A 17094-nucleotide genomic window follows, 5' to 3' on the forward strand; every position below is an offset into this window, starting at 1 on the left:
AAGAAGTCAATGACTGCCATTCAAGAGTGCCCAAAAAAATGCAGGTGTAGTTTAGAAGATCACGTCCACACTGGGTGAGGAACTCTTAGGAGGGGAAAGTCTAACTAGATGGACAGAAAGGGTGACTTGTGTATGGTACATTCTGTAGATTTTATAGGTTTATCTGACATCTCCGCGTTTTACGGTAATGCAACAACGCTATGAGACACATTCAGTCATTTATCTTGACTACTCAGCTATAAACCCTTGGAGACCGTTTCCAAGGAAACAGGATTGTTTGTGTAACATGGTTTTATTCTGCCTACTGATACTGATAACACTGGTGTTTTCATACAATATCTAATTCAATGTGAACAGTCAAAATAAAAGAAAAGAAAAGGTGTGACAAACCAAAGCTAAAAGAAACACATGCAGGTAAAGTCTAAAGATTCAAAACATTTATTTTGCACTTTATAATTTATTAGACTTTCTTCCAAAAAAAGAAAAGAATTGCTGACATTACAGACTGTTTTAAAGCAACATCGTTTCCTGCAAAAGAATCCATGACACCGGTTTTAATGAAATGAAGTGAGGAATAAAACACACGTGTGGGAATGGGAAAGATACAAGCAACAAAGACTGTGAGAAAGAAACAGGAAGAAGGCAGAGGTGGAGGGAAGAGTACAGTGTGAACCATGAACGTCCTAAAACGAATAACTACACCCTCGGTTTATTTGCCACACTAGTGGGAGATGTCCATGTGCACAGAGCCCTTTCCAGGTGACCAGGGTCACGTAAACACTAGTCAGACATCTCGACTTGCCAGCTTTACGTGTGTAGTATATGCGAGGGTAAAAAAAGAGAGACCGTTGTGTGTGTACGTAATTGCACCTGCTTATCGAAAGCAGTTAGAGGATCCGTGTCTTGCTCAAGTCTTATACTGACATGCAGCCAGGGGAGTCGTATCAAACCGGGAACCTTTCGATTCCAAGACTGACACTCTACCTCTTGAGCCACTGCCGTCCACTGTGTGGGGAGTGGGGCGTAACGAGAGGGAGTAGTGTGTGATGAGTGGACCGCTTATCCACCAAAGGGACCTAGCAATCTTTAACATTTCATGATGTGCATCGGTTGATCCTTTAAATTCACAAGGTAGTTTACGACATCTTTTTTGCCCATGTCACATTATTTGAAGAAATGCTTTTCCTTCTTTCTTTTAAAAAGGGCTTAAGAATTATCAGCATTTCTGGACATTTATAGTCAAGCCTATATTTGTTTACAGCAGATATATTCGAATATCTGTCAAACATTTTATTAAATCTGTATGGCCTAAAGGAACCTTCGTTTACAAAAAGAAAACTTTATTTGACTTGTCCTCTGTCCTGATCTGTGCATGGATACAGTCCCCAGTGATTTCCACCTGACCCTGGTGCCTTTTATTTTACCCCTAGAGACTAAACCCAGACTTGCCCTTGCGTTCGGCAGCGGAGGCGGACGAACCGCGCGTTACCGCCTCCTCTGACTGGACACCATTGCTCTCATCGGTTTGCTCTGCACCATCGGCCTGCGGCTGGATGATATTGCTCAATAAGAGGGCCAGCAGATTGGCCTGCTCTTCCTGGCTGAGGACCGGTTCTCCAGGCACTGGGGACGGCTCCTGGGGTTCAGGCGGTGGTTCAGGGGGCTGAGACCTGGTAGGCTGGGCCTGTTGGTCGTCTGGAGCCCCCTGGTGGTGGGAAGCCTCATTGAGCGCCGACAGGGTCTGGCTGAGGCTCTCTGGGTTGGAGATGTTAAGGAGCTGAGCCACCTGGCTGAGGTCTGAATGCCCCTGGAGCAGGTTCAAGAGCACAGCCATCTCTGTCCGATTCAACTGCTCTGCTACAGCTCCCAGGCCTGAACACATTAACACACATGGAACCAGAGTCATGAACAGCATTTGACACGTATTTGACTAATAGGGGAGAAAAAAAAAGAAAGAAAAAAAAAAGAACAGTTTTTGCTGATCAAATTCCATGACATCTATTGCAATTTCCATAATCAATCTTAGCTGGCAGCCATTTTGAAATGCTTTGCTTTTACTTTGGCGACATGTGGATTGAACTTACTCATGACATTATTTCACAGAATGGAAACAAGATGTGTACACATGGGTAGTTAGATCAACCTATACATAACCTATACATGTATATTCCATATCTTGTCCAGGTTTTCACTGATTATTAGGAAGGAACCATGTAGGGTTGTTCGATGTGGCCTAAAAATCGATTTATTTCTCAGAAAAGTCGATTTTCGATTCCGATTTCGATTTTTTGGTAAAAGAATAATACATTGTTTCAACTATGTTGTTTTCATTTAAAAATGCAAGGACATGATTTTTTTTTTATTGTTGTTTTATTTTTTTTATTTTTTATATAGCCAAATAGCAAAATCTAATATGGTGAGCCCTGCCCAGTCTGACGTGTGCTGCACATGCATCAAAGAAATTACACATCAGAGATAAAGTAGTATTAATTTGGTGTCGGACCTTGTCGTCCTGCTTTAGGAGGACCGGGCTGTGCACTTTTTGCCCCGTGCAAGGCTCCAATGAGTAAGAATTACCCTAATTAAAGTGAAAATCGATTTTACGATTTCTTATTTTTTAAATCGTCCAAAGGAAAAAATCCAGATTTCGATTAAAAAACGATTAATCGGAAAACCCTAGAACCATGACACACTAAAACACTGTCAGAGCGACTCCTGACTGCCTTTGCATGTGTGTATGTTTTTTCTGAAACACTGCCTTAGTGTCTCATAGACAAAGGAGATCCAATCTCCCAGGTTGCTGGTGGTTAAATGGTGTGTTGCAGCAGTTACCTGACAGCTCATTGGCTGAGATTGCTGTGGAGGGTGGTCTTCCGGGTGGTGGGGGTGGCGCACCAGCAGGGCTGGCCTGGGGCCGACTGTTCTCTCCACTAGAGGGCCCTGTAGGGGTCTTACGGGGCACTTTGGGCACAGGCACATCCTCGGGCAGCCCGCTCTGACGCGCGCGCCTTCTCTTCTTACTCCACAGCTCGTGGCAGTCCTGGTGGTGTGGGAGACTGAGGGCAACAAATGGCAGAGGCACAGAGAAAGAACGCAATGCATGAAGGGCAGGGTTGATGAAAGCAGAAATGATGAACAGAGGGAGAGGGGATGGAAATAAACCAATCATAAGTCAGGCTGGAATAGTTATCTAGTGCAGTGGTTCTCAACCTGTCGGTCGGGGTCCCCAAATTATTTTGGGGGGGTCCCCAGATGATTAACTTAATGTGCAACATTGTTTTCTCACTCAGTAAACAAACCAACATAAAGTTTAAGTGTATATAGAGGGTATCTATTCTAAAATGACAAATTGTCAAATATTAGAGGCCGAAATTGTGAAAATAGCAGATCTACATGGTCACGTTGCGAGGCGTTGTGAGCATGTAGATCTGCCATTTTCACAATAGAACCATGTTATACAAAATGTAATGCCTCAACTCTTAGTGCTCGTCAGGGTGGGGGGTCCCTAGTTAAAATATGATTCTTATTATTATTGAAAAGGTTGAGAACCACTGATCTAGTGCAGTGTTCTAGTAGATAACTTTGTGACAAGGAAAGGGAATTTCACGGTCGTCAGGGAACTCACTCTGGTGGGGGCATCTGGCTGGGCTCAATGTCAAACAGGAAGTCACTGTTCAGAGCCTGTTCTGAGGTGCAGCGTCGCGCCGGGTCAAGGGTCAGCATACGGTCCAGCAAGTCCAGAGCGTGACTAGGCAGACTGTGATTGAGGGGGAGAGAGGGAGGAGTTTTCAACAACTGAGCCAGACAGAGGTTTGGTAACAGCTACAGCAGGGGAAGGCTGCCGTTCTTATGTATAACCTTTGGGCAATCAAAATCAGTTGGAAATGTTTGATTTCTTTTCAGGTGGTGGCATATCCGACTTTATTCCATCCGTCCATCTTTGCCCTCCTAGATGACCTTTATTTTGCTGCGCTACTCCTCCCACAGTTTTGGTGGCACACACTTGGGCCATATGTCAAATCGAACAAATCGAATAGGAATCTATTCCTTGCATTTTGCAAAGAGATAGGTTAGATAGTTTAATTTGTATAAATGTATTCCTGAGTTTTCTCCATTGACTTTGATTAAAAATTTAACTTTTCCCAAATATGGAGATGACCGCCATCATAGACCACATGAGACTGACACAGTATGTCCATATAAGGGCATTCCAAGATATGGGCTTAATATTGATGACATCAGGGATCTCCACATATGGGCATAAAAGGGGCAAGGACAGAATGATTAGCACCGCTCAAATAGACAAGGACTGACAAGTATTTGCAAGTGTGACCCGTGTTACGGCCACACTTGCAATTTCCAATTGCATATTTCTATTTAAACTTAATGTTGGTATGGCACACTGACTATCAAGAAAATAAAAACATGGCAGTTCATACGAAAAAGGTTGTTGCATTGGGGATCGGCTACATTGAGCCAAGATATTTAATGTAGAGCGAAAACAGAAAGGTCACTAGTATGGAGGGTCACTGAGGGACTGCTCAACAACGTATGGGGTTTAAGTGTTAAAGCCACATACAAGGCAAACTCCTCCCGCAGTCGTCGCCTATACTGCTTCTTGGGTTTCATGGTGTTGAAGTAGGGTAGTTTAATGACATCAGGCCAGGCTGCAGGACAGGGGCTCCCACACAGACGACTGGGAAAGAAGGACAGAACAGAAAAGGAAGAGTAAGACCACAGACCTACATTTTCCATTAAAGATCCTATGACACGGCCTGAAATTATCATGTATGATACACGTCACGTGGTCTCTCTGAAAAGTTTGTAACGGCACGCGACGTATGTATGACTATGGTCTTCCTGACTGAGACTGCTGTCTGCGTTCTCCGATACATTTTGTAATTTAGGTCCATTGTGCCTGGGAAATCGTAGTTGGGGGAATATTGGAACAGACTACCCAGTGCAAAGTTAGGGGCCCCCCAAAAGGCCTGGACTTTGGTCTAAAAATGCATCCATAAAGAATATTGGAGGCCCTTCATCCCTCAAGTCCCGTGCTTCCTTTGTTAAGATGTAATGGCTTAGGACGGATTAAGACTAAGGTCCTGGGTCCGCACTTGGTTCCGCTTGCCAGATGTTGTAATTAGTGTGAACTATTCTGTGAAAATTCATGCGAGTCTGTGAGAATTCATGTGAGTTCATCCATGGGCTAATCATGCTTACTGTAGGATAGGGATGGAGCGGTATAATGTATTACGGAATTAACACAGTGTAAACAGCCACAGTATTTACACGTGAGATTTCCGAGCTCATGGTATGCTCACTGTATTTTGTTTGATATCTTACTGTGAAATCTCATACCGCTGCATGCCTACTGCAGGGTGCTGTGTTCGATATGACATAATTTACACAAAAACCCCCCCAAATTAAAACTAAGTCTGGGCAGCAAAAAATAAATCTCCTTATCAGAAAGAATGAGGGGAAAATGCCAACACATTTCTTCCAGAGGAGAGGGGTGCTAACATTTTAAGACTGCTTTGAGATAATACTGTTTGTATGGTAGGCTAGATTCATTGTATAATGTACGGTATATAAAATGACTTAAGGGGAACACACACCAGAAGCGGGCGGCTGCACAACATCGCATAGCAGTATTGACGCACGTGAAGTGCCGTGCGGTAAAACCAACTTTATGCGGCGCATCCATTTCCCCCGGTGGGGAGAACACTTTCACAGCGGCGTATCGGCGCAGCGGGCGAGGCGTCCGACCCGCGTGCGTCTGACGCCACCGGTGTGGGTTAGTTAATTGAAAATAATGTGAGCGTACGTTTTGACGTGCCGCGTCCGGTGTGTGCTCCCCTTTAAGTGCGAGTGGCCCCAAATCTAGAGCACTCTGCCTGGAAGGCTAGTTGGCAGTGCTGTGATTAGCCAATAATTGGATGTTTGGCAATAGCTTGTTTAACCAAATGTGACAAATGTGACAATTACCGGTACCTCCTTTCTTGTCAAGTAGTGTCTTTTCGAAAATAGTTTTCGCATTAATCTTAATGTAAAATATATAGTATATATATATATATATACAGTATATTATTAGTGTAGGCCAGGGCTTAACTTTACCAGACACACAGTGCAGAGCAGCAGTGTTAAAGTTACAGGCCAACAGAAACACATGCTGGAATCCAAATCCAAAGACTGAAATTAGTTGTGGTGGTGACTGAGAATTGAATCCTTGCAATTGTAGGTTTTTGTATCAACACATCCCTAAGTGCCTGGTGGTGAATCTTGAGAATGTATAAGCCACTGTGGCTGATTTGTTTTGTCCTGGCCATAATTGCAAGCCTACCTTATGAGTTCCAGCTGTAGTAGTTCCTGGTTGGCCTGGAAGATGGGCTTCTTTGTAAAAAGCTCTCCCAGAATACAGCTGGGCATAGACAACAATGGACACATTTAGATATATTAGCAACCACACAGCTGGACTGTTGCAAACCAAATCAATCAATTATCAAGTACCAATTATGTATTTAAGATGTAAAAAATAAATATGAAAGAATAAATACAGCTAGAGATTATAAAACGAATAAACTCAAATTGAGTCAATCCACAGATTCCAGTTTCCATGATTGTGTGTGGTGGCCACGCTTACCCACAGCTCCATACGTCAATGGCTGGAGAGTACCTCTCCTCTCCCAGGAGGAGCTCAGGAGGACGATACCATAGCGTGATTACTTTATTAGTGTACGGCCGACTAGAGGCAAGAAGAGACAGAATACAATGAGATTCTGCAATGTGTAATGGTGGAACAATAATGCCACCTTGTGCCTAAACAAACACTTCAGTTCAATCATTCTGTGCCATTGAGATCATGGGTTTTAAAACTGTTGAGCACCATCTAGTGGACAGACTTTGACAATGGGAAGATTAAACTAAGCAGTAATGAATGATGGGATTGAATTAGTGATGTCAGAACGAAATTTGGGAGTCGAATGATTACATTTTTTTTTAAATGAATCTTCGAATGTTGAAATTGCCATTCAAATGTTTAAAAATGTTCCTCCATAAATGTACTGAGAAACAAATCTAATACAGACTCATTTCCTGACCTACCGATGTGAAAACAAATGCTTTCATTACATCACTCGTGATCAATGGTTTGAGTGCATGCACTGCCACTGCACACAGTAAGTTAATATGTCGCTGCCATCCAATGAGTCTGTGTTGTGCACGCTCGGCCGTGTGCCCGAGTCTCAGGTCATGTTGGGTCAGTGCAGCAGGCAAGACTCCTCCCTTTCCCCCCAATAACTGAAGTTGATAGTTAAGTTTAACAAACTTCCATAATTATAACAACAGCGACAGTTTTTATGTAATAATAACATTGTTTACTCTGCCGCTACAACGTGGACCTGTGGCTATCAGCGCTTGGGACGGTGGATGAGAGCCTGTTCTCGTTAGGAAATATACGGGCTGCGGATCGGTGGATGGAGTTCATGATAATATTACAGTAACATCCATCTAAAAGTAGCTACTATACACCCATGCAAGTGAGAAAGTGGGTAAAACACAGTTGCTTACAAAGTGACACAAACCAGCAGGAGTTTCTATATCGCCTGTTATCTTTATCAGCACCATTTGTGGACTATGCTCGGAGGTTCCGACACAAAAGCTTTAAACCAGTGAAAATTAGGAGGCATTTCCACTCAAATCACACTAGAGTTTATTCAACGTAAGAGGACAAACTGCAGGGCCAACGTCGATGGCCACTAGCCAGGTTACTTGACCATTACCAGTTGCATCTTTTCATCTGACACGTGGTAAGAAGTTGCAGCCTAAAGGCCTGTCCATACTCTCTCCAAAACCGAACTTTTCGTCGTAAAAGGTAACCTAAATTAAAGCCAACTAATGTAGTTGTTTTGTTTAGCCTGTTATTATAGAATTTTAATGTGTGCACATGGGTGTTTATTATTGTATAAACTATATAGATATTCTTTGAGCGGTGCAAACATTTCACTCTGTATTAGTACAGATGTATTAGAACGTCCATGCTCATACACATTAAGTAACTGATGTCACAGACAGAACAGCCCATACAAGGAGATAAGCATGTGTGTCGTGTTTGCACCGCTCACTTCGCACAAGTGCGATTTTATATAATTATAATATATTATATAACATATTTGAATCATCCATGAAGTCATCCATCACAGAGTAGTATACCACAAATTCCATTTATTGTATTCAGTGGTATTGCCCCTCTCCATACAGGATAAATGGAGACATTTAAATATGTTTACAACAAGCAAACATCTTTATCTTACCTCTCTTCTGAATTGTAGAGCCGAGCCAAACCGAAGTCAGCCAGTTTGATCTGACCACTGCACAAATAAAACAAAGCAGTTTTGTGAGATAAGGAGTCAGTCTTATAGTATGGAGCATGGGAAACCATGCTGTGTCAGCAATTACAGACAGACACTAATGATTACTCTTGTATTGCCACTTTAACCAGAGTAAAAATCCTCTTCTTGTGTAACAAAACAGATATACTCCATTTTAATCATACTTGTCAGGGTCTATTCACCTCTTAAGGCAGAACAATGCTCACTCAATTGCAGATTTGCACAGTGTGATTATTTACTGCATCAAATCAAGACATTTGTGCAGGTTGCGCACAAGCACTTGAGCTAACAGTGTTCAGAGCTTAAGTGTGGTTTCTACAATAAATATGGCACTCTAAAGCAGTGGTGCTTTGGGGTTTTCTTTTCAGGGAGGACGGTCATTTATTGACGTCACATGCACGCGCGCCTTTAGATGTGTACGTGCGCCTACATGAGCGCATGAATCAAATAGAAAATACTGCGCTGAGGTAGAGAAACTAAAAGTTTGCTTTGAACGAATCAGTACAGTACCTACACAGTAATGGAGCCATGTAGCCTATGAGGACGCACGCACAATGACGCACATACAGTCACCGCTAGAAACCTACAGTAGGGTAGGTGTTAAAGTAGCCTATCCATATGAATAGGGTAGCCTACTTGGGCTTGTGAATCTATGGGGATGCGCAGCGCAAGCCCACCACTCACTGGTAAACTTGTTATGCAAATAGCCATTTGATTAGATAGGCTACTATGGCAAGTCGTCACTTCTATATCCTATAACTCTATGGTTCTAGCATGCACTGTTCTGTGCCGTTCCTGCGTGTGCATGTGGGAAATATATTGGCCTGACGGCATGTGGTCATGTCTGGCCTCGAAAGCTGCAGCTCTAAAGCACTTTCCTAAAGAACAGATCTGTAAGTGCAGAGTTCATAGCAAAGAGTACTTAGCACCTTTGTTAATAAAAAGGCATTTGCATAGTCTGCGCTGCTCCAGTGCATTCTTTTTCACGTTAACAGCCAACATCAAACAATGGCCTACAGCAGGGGTTTGCAAACTTTTTTGACTCGGGGCACCCCTGTAAATAACTCTTTCATCCACGGCACCCTTGAATTACACCGTTTATTTTTAGAATCTTAAGTCATATTGGAGAAATATCTGTTTCCATCAAAACTGACGTTTAACTTGACGTTTAGTTAGTCACTTGAACCCCAGAATCCCAAGTCTGGGGGATTGTGTTTGTGTGTTTGGTGAAGAGAGTTGGCCATAGATGGAAAAAGAACTCATCGAGTACAGTGCAAATCAGGTCTGTTTTACTAAGCATAGTGATGTGATATTGATGAATTCCAAATGTTATCAGATTATTCTGCAGCACCCCTGGACTGACATCACGGCACCACCCACTTTGGGAAACTCTGCCTTCAGATCTATAAAATAACGTGGTTACACGTTGTGTCTCGCTGTATCCACGATGCATTGTGAGCTTGTAGTTTGGCTACTTTCAGTCTGTGTGTGACACTGATATATGACTACGCATCAATCTGGCTTTAGCTAGAAGATCTTTTCATTTTGGCATGTGAATAAATAAAAGATATTTCATTTCAAATTCATTAAGCAAAGGTATGGGTCAATACTGTGGATAGTGAAGGCTTCACTCAGTTGCCTGAATAGCCCGCTACAGAGCAGATTGAACTATCGCAATAACTGAATCGTGACATTGTATCGTACCGCCAGATTCTTGGCAATAGGAAGCCCTATTGCATCAGTCAACCAATCACCCATGACGTGCCATTGAGAGGTTGGCGAGAGACATGCTATACCCACACACTCATTTATATTGTTTTATCTTCTTTTTGTTCGTTTTTGTTTGTTTGGGGGGGGGGGGGGGGGGGGGGGGGGGGGGGCGTCATTACGGATGTGTGTGCAGTGTTTGCCATTACCTGTTGTTGAGTAGTATGTTGGAACATTTGATGTCTCTGTGCAAGAAGTTTTTCTTGTGGCAGTAATCCAGGCCTTCCATCAGCTGCCGCATGAAGCTACGGATGTGTTCTTGTGAGAACTGGACTAGGCCAGACTCAAGCAGGCCCATCAGATCATGGTCCATATACTCAAACACAAGATAGAATGCACCTGAAATGAGACGAAAACGTTAGTTTTGGAAGCTAAAGTACAACATTATTCCCACACACAAAGTATACTTGTAAGATCAATTAATTACACCCAGTGGACAGATTGCAATCAACATTTCCAACACAGTATTTTTGCAAAATTATAATGATATAAGAGCACAGCATGACAGTGGATCAGGAGGGAGTGACCGCAAGGGAATCAGAAGGTTCCTGGTTAGAATCGACTCCCCCTTGGTTGTCTTTCTTTGAGGAAAAACACTGAATTCCTAAACTCTCCCGATGAGCAGTTTGGTTTCTTGCATGGTTTTTACAGGTGCTCTGATCGGCCAGCAATTGGGATTGGCCGATATTTAACGATGACAATGATGTATTATACGTGAGCCAGTTATTTTATTTCATGGTCGCACAACGGCTGAAACATGCTCGCAAACTATTCCTATGCATTCGTTATATTGTTGTTGATGTACTGACATTATCTTGCTTATTATAGTGATGTATTACCTGCTTATTGTAAGTCGCTTTGGATTTAAAGCGTCTGCTAAATGCCTAAACTGTAAACTGTAAACATGCTCGCTGCCTGCATGCATGCTTCTACAGAGTAAATGAATGAATAAATACATATTTTTTATGGAAATATTGCCCTCCCACATAATCATATCTGTGATCATATCAGCCGATCAGACTTCTTAACATTACATCAGCATTTTTCTTATTCCTGTTGTTACCTCTGGACACTCACAGATTACAACTTCATCCAAGGGAAAACACTGATTATTACCTCTGTCTTTTTTGAAGTCAAGTGCATCCTGTTTGTCAGTGACTATCTCCTTCATGTTGACCACACTGCGGTGGTTGAGCTGTCGCAGGATTTTAATCTCTCTGATGGCCGTGATGGGGAAGCCCTCCTTCTCATTGTCCAAGCGCACCTTCTTCAGAGCCACCAACTCACCTGGGAAGGGTGAACAGAGAGCATTCACAAAAGCTCAAATGAATCCAATGCACATTTAATTTGTCAATCTGCTCAAGCGTAGGGCTGTCACAATTATTACATAATTGTCTAATCATTCATTTTCATAATCGTCAGAAATAGTGGAAATAGCAGATCTAAAAGCTCACAAGGTGTCGCATTGCGACGCGTTGTGAGCTTGTAGATCGGCAATTACCACTATCAATGTTCTTTTTTAAGTATAAAGTTGTCAAATGTGTCAGTAATTTCTTTGTATATTTAGGTTATGTGTCATATCTACCATGTGCAACTTAAAAGCCTAAAAGCCAAACAGAAATGTACCGGTAAATGTCAACGACAAATACACAATTAAATCGCAATTATTTAAGTGACAAATGTCATAATCGTGACAGCCCTCCTCAAAAGTATGCAAAACACCAATTGACAGTAAAGAGACAGAGTTCACCCCATATTCTTACCAGTGTCTTTGTCCTTTGCTTTGTACACCTGTCCATAGGTTCCTTCCCCTATGATACCAATAATATCAAATTTATCTACACAGCGTTTTCCCCAGTCACTCTGGGTCTGTTTGCGCTCGCCATAGCGCGGACAGCAAAACCTGGGAAAGACAAAAAAATAACCAATAAGAAAGTCTTACCAAGGAATTTGGGGGAAAGGCAGATCTTTTAATGAGGCGAGAAAAGAACAAGAAACGTACTTTGGTCTCTTTTTAAGGGCAGTCTGGGGTAGCGGGGGAGCTTGGCGGAGAGGGGGGGACTGTGGAGGTGAGTCGTGGTCACCTCCAGGTAGGGTGGGGGGCAGCGGCAGGTCGATCAGTGACGGCCGACTGCGTGCTTCCTTCTCCTTCCTGTGCGGCCGTTGGGGAGGGGTGGACCTCTTTGGACTGAGACAGAGACAATATCTTAAGATAAAAGAAACAGGAGTGGCAAGGTGTTTGTGTTTGTGTGTGTGTGTATGTTGTGGTTGGTTATACACATTATCTGATCTATCACCTGTCCTGAGAGTCTCCCAGCAGCATGGGTGGCAAAGGGAGTGGGGGCAGTGTGGAGGTCTTGAGTAGAGGCGCCTGCCGGACAGGGCTGCGTGCAGGAGGGGATTTGGGCTGGGGGACGGCTGTGGGAGGTTGGAGAGTGGTTTCTGACAGAGGTGGTGGTGGCGGTGGTGGTGGGGGCGGTGGCGGGGCCTGAGTGACTGGGCCAGGCGGCATGGGGGGAGAAGGCTGGTGCAGAGGAGTTGCAGGGGATGCAGATGATGTTGGAGGAGGAGGTGCAGTGCCCTGGTCTTCATCAGTGGGATTGTCCTGGATCGGAGGCGCAGGGGGAGGAGGCGCAGGGGGCAGAGGCGCAGGGGCCACAGGCTGCGCTTCAGCCGCCGCTGCAGAGTCTTTCTCTGGGTGTATCGCTTCAGGTTTAGAGGCCCGCGAGGAGGGGCCTGTGGTCTTACTCCGTGCCGAAGGAAGAGGGGTAGAAGTGGCATTGCCACGGGCAGCGGCCACAGCGGCCACAGCAGCCTGGCGCTCCTTCTTCCGCCGGCTAAGCTCCGCCCCCAAGCTGGAATTCAACGGCAGACGTGACGTGGTAGGGGATCGGCTGTTTGCCCGGGTGCTGTGGTTCCCACCTCCGGTTCCTCCAGATGACGAGTGCTTCTTGTTGCGAGAGCGCGATGAGGACCGGCGGGAAGACGAATACAGCAGAGGGGTGCGACTCCTTGAGCGCCCAGAACGTCTAAAAATAAATGAATAAATAGAACATTTTAGAGAAAAACTTTATTTTTAATCACATTATATATATTCAGAGGTTGGTGGTTGTCACCTCTTCTCGCAAAAGACAACTTTGCATGGATCACATAAATAATGCAATCAGTAGTACACATTAGGCCCAAAGCCAACTGTACACAACTTTCCAACATCCCATCGTGCATTGCGCAGAAGTTGCACGGAGCTTCCGGCGCCGCAGCCGAGTGTGATCTACAAGCTCACAACGGTTGCATCTGCGACGCGAGCTTGTATGTCTGCTGTTAACCGGAAGTGTGGTGCAAAAAAATAGAAAATCCTCAGATTATAGTCGACATGAGATTTGCCTTGCTGGGATACTATTGCAACTGGAGTGGGTGGCTCAGTTTGACAAATTTTACACCACCTTTACACATATTATGAAATAAAATGGCTGGTATTCTGATTTAAACTTTCTCCTACATCAAAGGATTTTCAGGAGAGAAGAGCTGCTTAAGAGATATGTCTGATGTTACATATATAATACACTGTTTTAAGTAAAATTTTATTATAAGATGAATCTGATCTAGGATGTTAAGTGACATGACTCAGGTCTTGGATCAGAAAACATTCCACGAATCTATGAATATGGGTTCATTCATAACTAATAAGATAGGATTCCCCTTTCTAATGTAAATTAACCCTTTATTATCATCTACCTCCTCATGTTTGTCTCCATCTTCATGCAGCAAAACTCACTTTGACGTGTGCGTGGCGTGCAGTGAGACTAACATGGTGTCAATTTCAAACCTTGACCAAGTGTCAGTGAACTGTGGTACTCACCGTGACATGGGGCTTGTGCTGGAGGACCGGCGGTTACCGTAGGGGCTAATGGAGCGTCTCCTTGAGTAAGGACTACTGTCCCTCTCATAGCTGGATGACCTGTGTCTGCTGCCATAGGGACTTTCTGACCTCTGCCTGCTGCGGCGAGACATCTCCCGGTAGGGGCTGGGGCTCTGCGGCGCTGGCCTGCGCCGGTGGTAGCTGTCATCCCCCTGTTGCGCATAGCCACCGCTCAGAGGGCTGTCACTGGCAGCCCCCCTTCTCGGGCTGGGGGACAGAGCAGAACTTGTACCTTTACGACGTGGGCTGCCCCTGCTCTTGCCCTTGGGGCTCGACTTTTCGGCTCTTCGGCTCTTTGATGACTTTCGGTGACTCCTGTCTGTACGTGCCCTCTGGGAAGATGTGCGGCTGGTGCCTTCCCCGTGGGCCTCTCTCCGCTGTTGTCTCTCCTTGCGGGACTTCCCTGAGCGACTGCTCTCCTTGCTGCGGGATGACGAGGTGGAAGAAGTGGCGCTACCAACACTAGCAGCAGGTTGTTGTTGTTGGGAAGTGGGCATTACCTCCCCACGCTCACGCTTTGACACAGAGTGAGAGTCCTCTGACTGATGATCCTGGCGCCGAGATGTGGAGCTGGCTGACGGTGCAGCAGGGGCAACTCTGGTTGACGGTGCAGCAGGGGCAACTCTGGTTGACGGTGCCACAGGGGCAACTCTGGCTGACGGTGCCACAGGGGCAACTCTGGCTGACGGTGCCACAGGGGCAACTCTGGCTGACGGTGCCACAGGGGCAACTCTGTTCTTGATCTTTGCAGAGTCCCCTTTCTCACGGTCCCTACTAGTTTTTTTCTTGTTCCCCTGATCCACATCCCCAGGGTCTTTAACTTTGCTGGGGTCCTTGGGCTTTTTGCGAGAGTGTCTGTGCACTTTGTTCTCACTGCCCCCTGCAGTGCCGCCACCATCGACCCTGTCAAACTCCGCGGGGGGTTCTAATCGTTCTCTGGCCCCACGCTCCGATGGTTTTGATGAAGGTGGGTCCGAAAAAGTGTCCGAGTCTGAGCTTATATCGTCATACTCCACGAGAGGCTTCACCATGTTGCCGGCAGGTGGCGCCGTCCCGGCGAGGGTAGAAACTCCAGGGCCCTGTGCAGCCGAAGGCTCACCACGACCATGTTTGCTTGATTTGTGCCGTTTGCGTCTTGCAGAGGAGGATGAAGACATAGACGGCTTTGATTGAAGCTTGCCATCTTTATTCGTCAAGTTCCCTGCAGAGGAGTGAGGCGGGACCTGGGTCTGTTGTTGCCCACTGCTGTTGCCACTCGCCAGTGCAGCAGGGCTAACGCTAGATTCCAGCTTCCTCTTGTTGGTCCCATGATGTCGGTCCGAGCCAGGCATTCCTCACGTCGGCGACGGTACCTCTCCTGCAAACGGGGCTCGGCAACCCAGGCAATTCATTCACGAGAGAACAGTATTTCCAAAAATGAAAGTGTACAAACAAGCATTTAAGGGAGGGGGGAAAAACAAACAGACCAGGCCGCTCACGTTCAGTCCTTGTCAATTCATTCCATTGACGTCGCCGACATAGTTTGCCAACGTAGAAACAAACAAAAAAAAGAACGCCACGGTTGTTGCCCCGACCAGCACTAAAAACTCTGCTTTGAGTTAGTATATGAAAAAGATCCACACAGGACACCGGAGCATTGTGGTCTCGTCTTCGTTTCTATCTAGCTAGCCTGCTAGCTAATGCTGAGTAGCTAGCGTGCTGACTCGTAAAAAGAAAAGAAAAAAGTCCCTTAGTAAAAGCTGTCGTTGTCCGGTGCCAAGTTTTGTAAAGGTGTATTTATTCCATAGAAATACGGTTTTAGAGTTCAGAAACAAGCAAAGGCCGTCATTGAAAGCAGCTCTTGTTTCTCGAACAAAATGAAAACTTGACCCGGTTGGTACTGTTTACATGTTCCCTTTAATGTCAATTTTATCTACTATAAACTCAATGTTGATCAGAAATTATAGTATACTCGTGTGCAATAAATGTTCCAGTTTATTATCAATGGCTCTGGGAATCAACCAGGCCTGTATTTAGGGCGATGCTAGTGGATTTAAGAACATCCACGGCCCTGTCTGAAGGAGACTACAAACGCCATTGTGGCTCCCTGTGACTAGCAGCTTTTCCTTACAGCAGCACGGACCGGAAACCCAGTGGGCTGTCAATCCTCTGTGTATCCTAGCAACATCCTATCAAGAGCTTTAACCCGCCTTCTGTACTAATCAACGATTCGCTGTCCACGCATTATATGCTTGGACAAATCCAGTAATGTGTGCCATTTTTATTAAAGTTATTTAAACACATTGTCTGTGTTTGTAACGTGTTTGTAACATGTTTGGAGTTATTACATTAATTCCATATTAGATAGACTAATGTATAAAGTTTACATTTACGCATCTGCAACGCGGCCAGGCTAGATTAGTTTTTCAGTTCCAAAAAGGCTGGAGCTGAATCTAATTAATAACACTACATAATAGGCAATAGGCTATATCGGTTATTACTGGAGCTAGACGACGAAAAGTGACAGACACACACACACACACGCACACACGCACACACACACACACACACACACACACACACACACACACACACACACACACACACACACACACACACACACACACCCTCTTGAGTCTTGACAGTGACTTATATTCCAGATACATTGAGAAAAGTAGGGGATAATGTTTATTAAAGATACCTTTATTTGTGACCCCCCCCCCCCAAAAAAAAAACCTTGTCGACAAGCATGCATGGGATTGTGTGTTTCCCATGGTTTCCCGCTATGGTTACGCATTCTGATGAGAAATGTACGTGTGCGTTGATTGGTTACTTTCCCATGCTGGAGGTGGGGTCATTGACAAACAGGAAGTGGCGTTCTTTGCTGTTTTTACAAAGTGGCAGTTCAGTCCTATGGTTCAGTTCAGTCCTTACACAGTTACAATGTATGCACAAGGATATAATGTGACGGGATAATCGCACAGCATTATGGCTGACCAGTAACAATGTCACATTCCACGTGTAAGACAATAGCAAAGGAAG

At 44.8% G+C, this 17094-nt stretch overlaps 1 protein-coding gene across 1 annotated transcript; it reads right to left on the reverse strand.

Annotated features, from left to right (window-relative positions):
* Positions 1 to 424: 424 nt before the first annotated feature.
* On the reverse strand, positions 425 to 16166 carry cdk12 (cyclin dependent kinase 12). Its single transcript, XM_080724694.1, has 13 exons — positions 14014 to 16166; positions 12452 to 13183; positions 12157 to 12342; positions 11918 to 12057; positions 11271 to 11441; positions 10304 to 10493; positions 8310 to 8366; positions 6641 to 6742; positions 6341 to 6418; positions 4580 to 4696; positions 3626 to 3757; positions 2833 to 3056; positions 425 to 1872 (listed from the first exon to the last, which is right to left on the reverse strand). The coding sequence occupies exons 1-13, from the start codon at positions 15402 to 15404 to the stop codon at positions 1427 to 1429; spliced, it is 3966 nt and encodes a 1321-aa protein (XP_080580820.1). The 5' UTR covers positions 15405 to 16166; the 3' UTR covers positions 425 to 1426.
* Between the last annotated feature and the right edge of the window lie 928 nt (positions 16167 to 17094).

Source organism: Nannobrachium achirus, assembly GCF_963921795.1.
Source record: "Nannobrachium achirus genome assembly, chromosome: 4".
Taxonomy (NCBI): Eukaryota; Metazoa; Chordata; class Actinopteri; order Myctophiformes; family Myctophidae; genus Nannobrachium; species Nannobrachium achirus.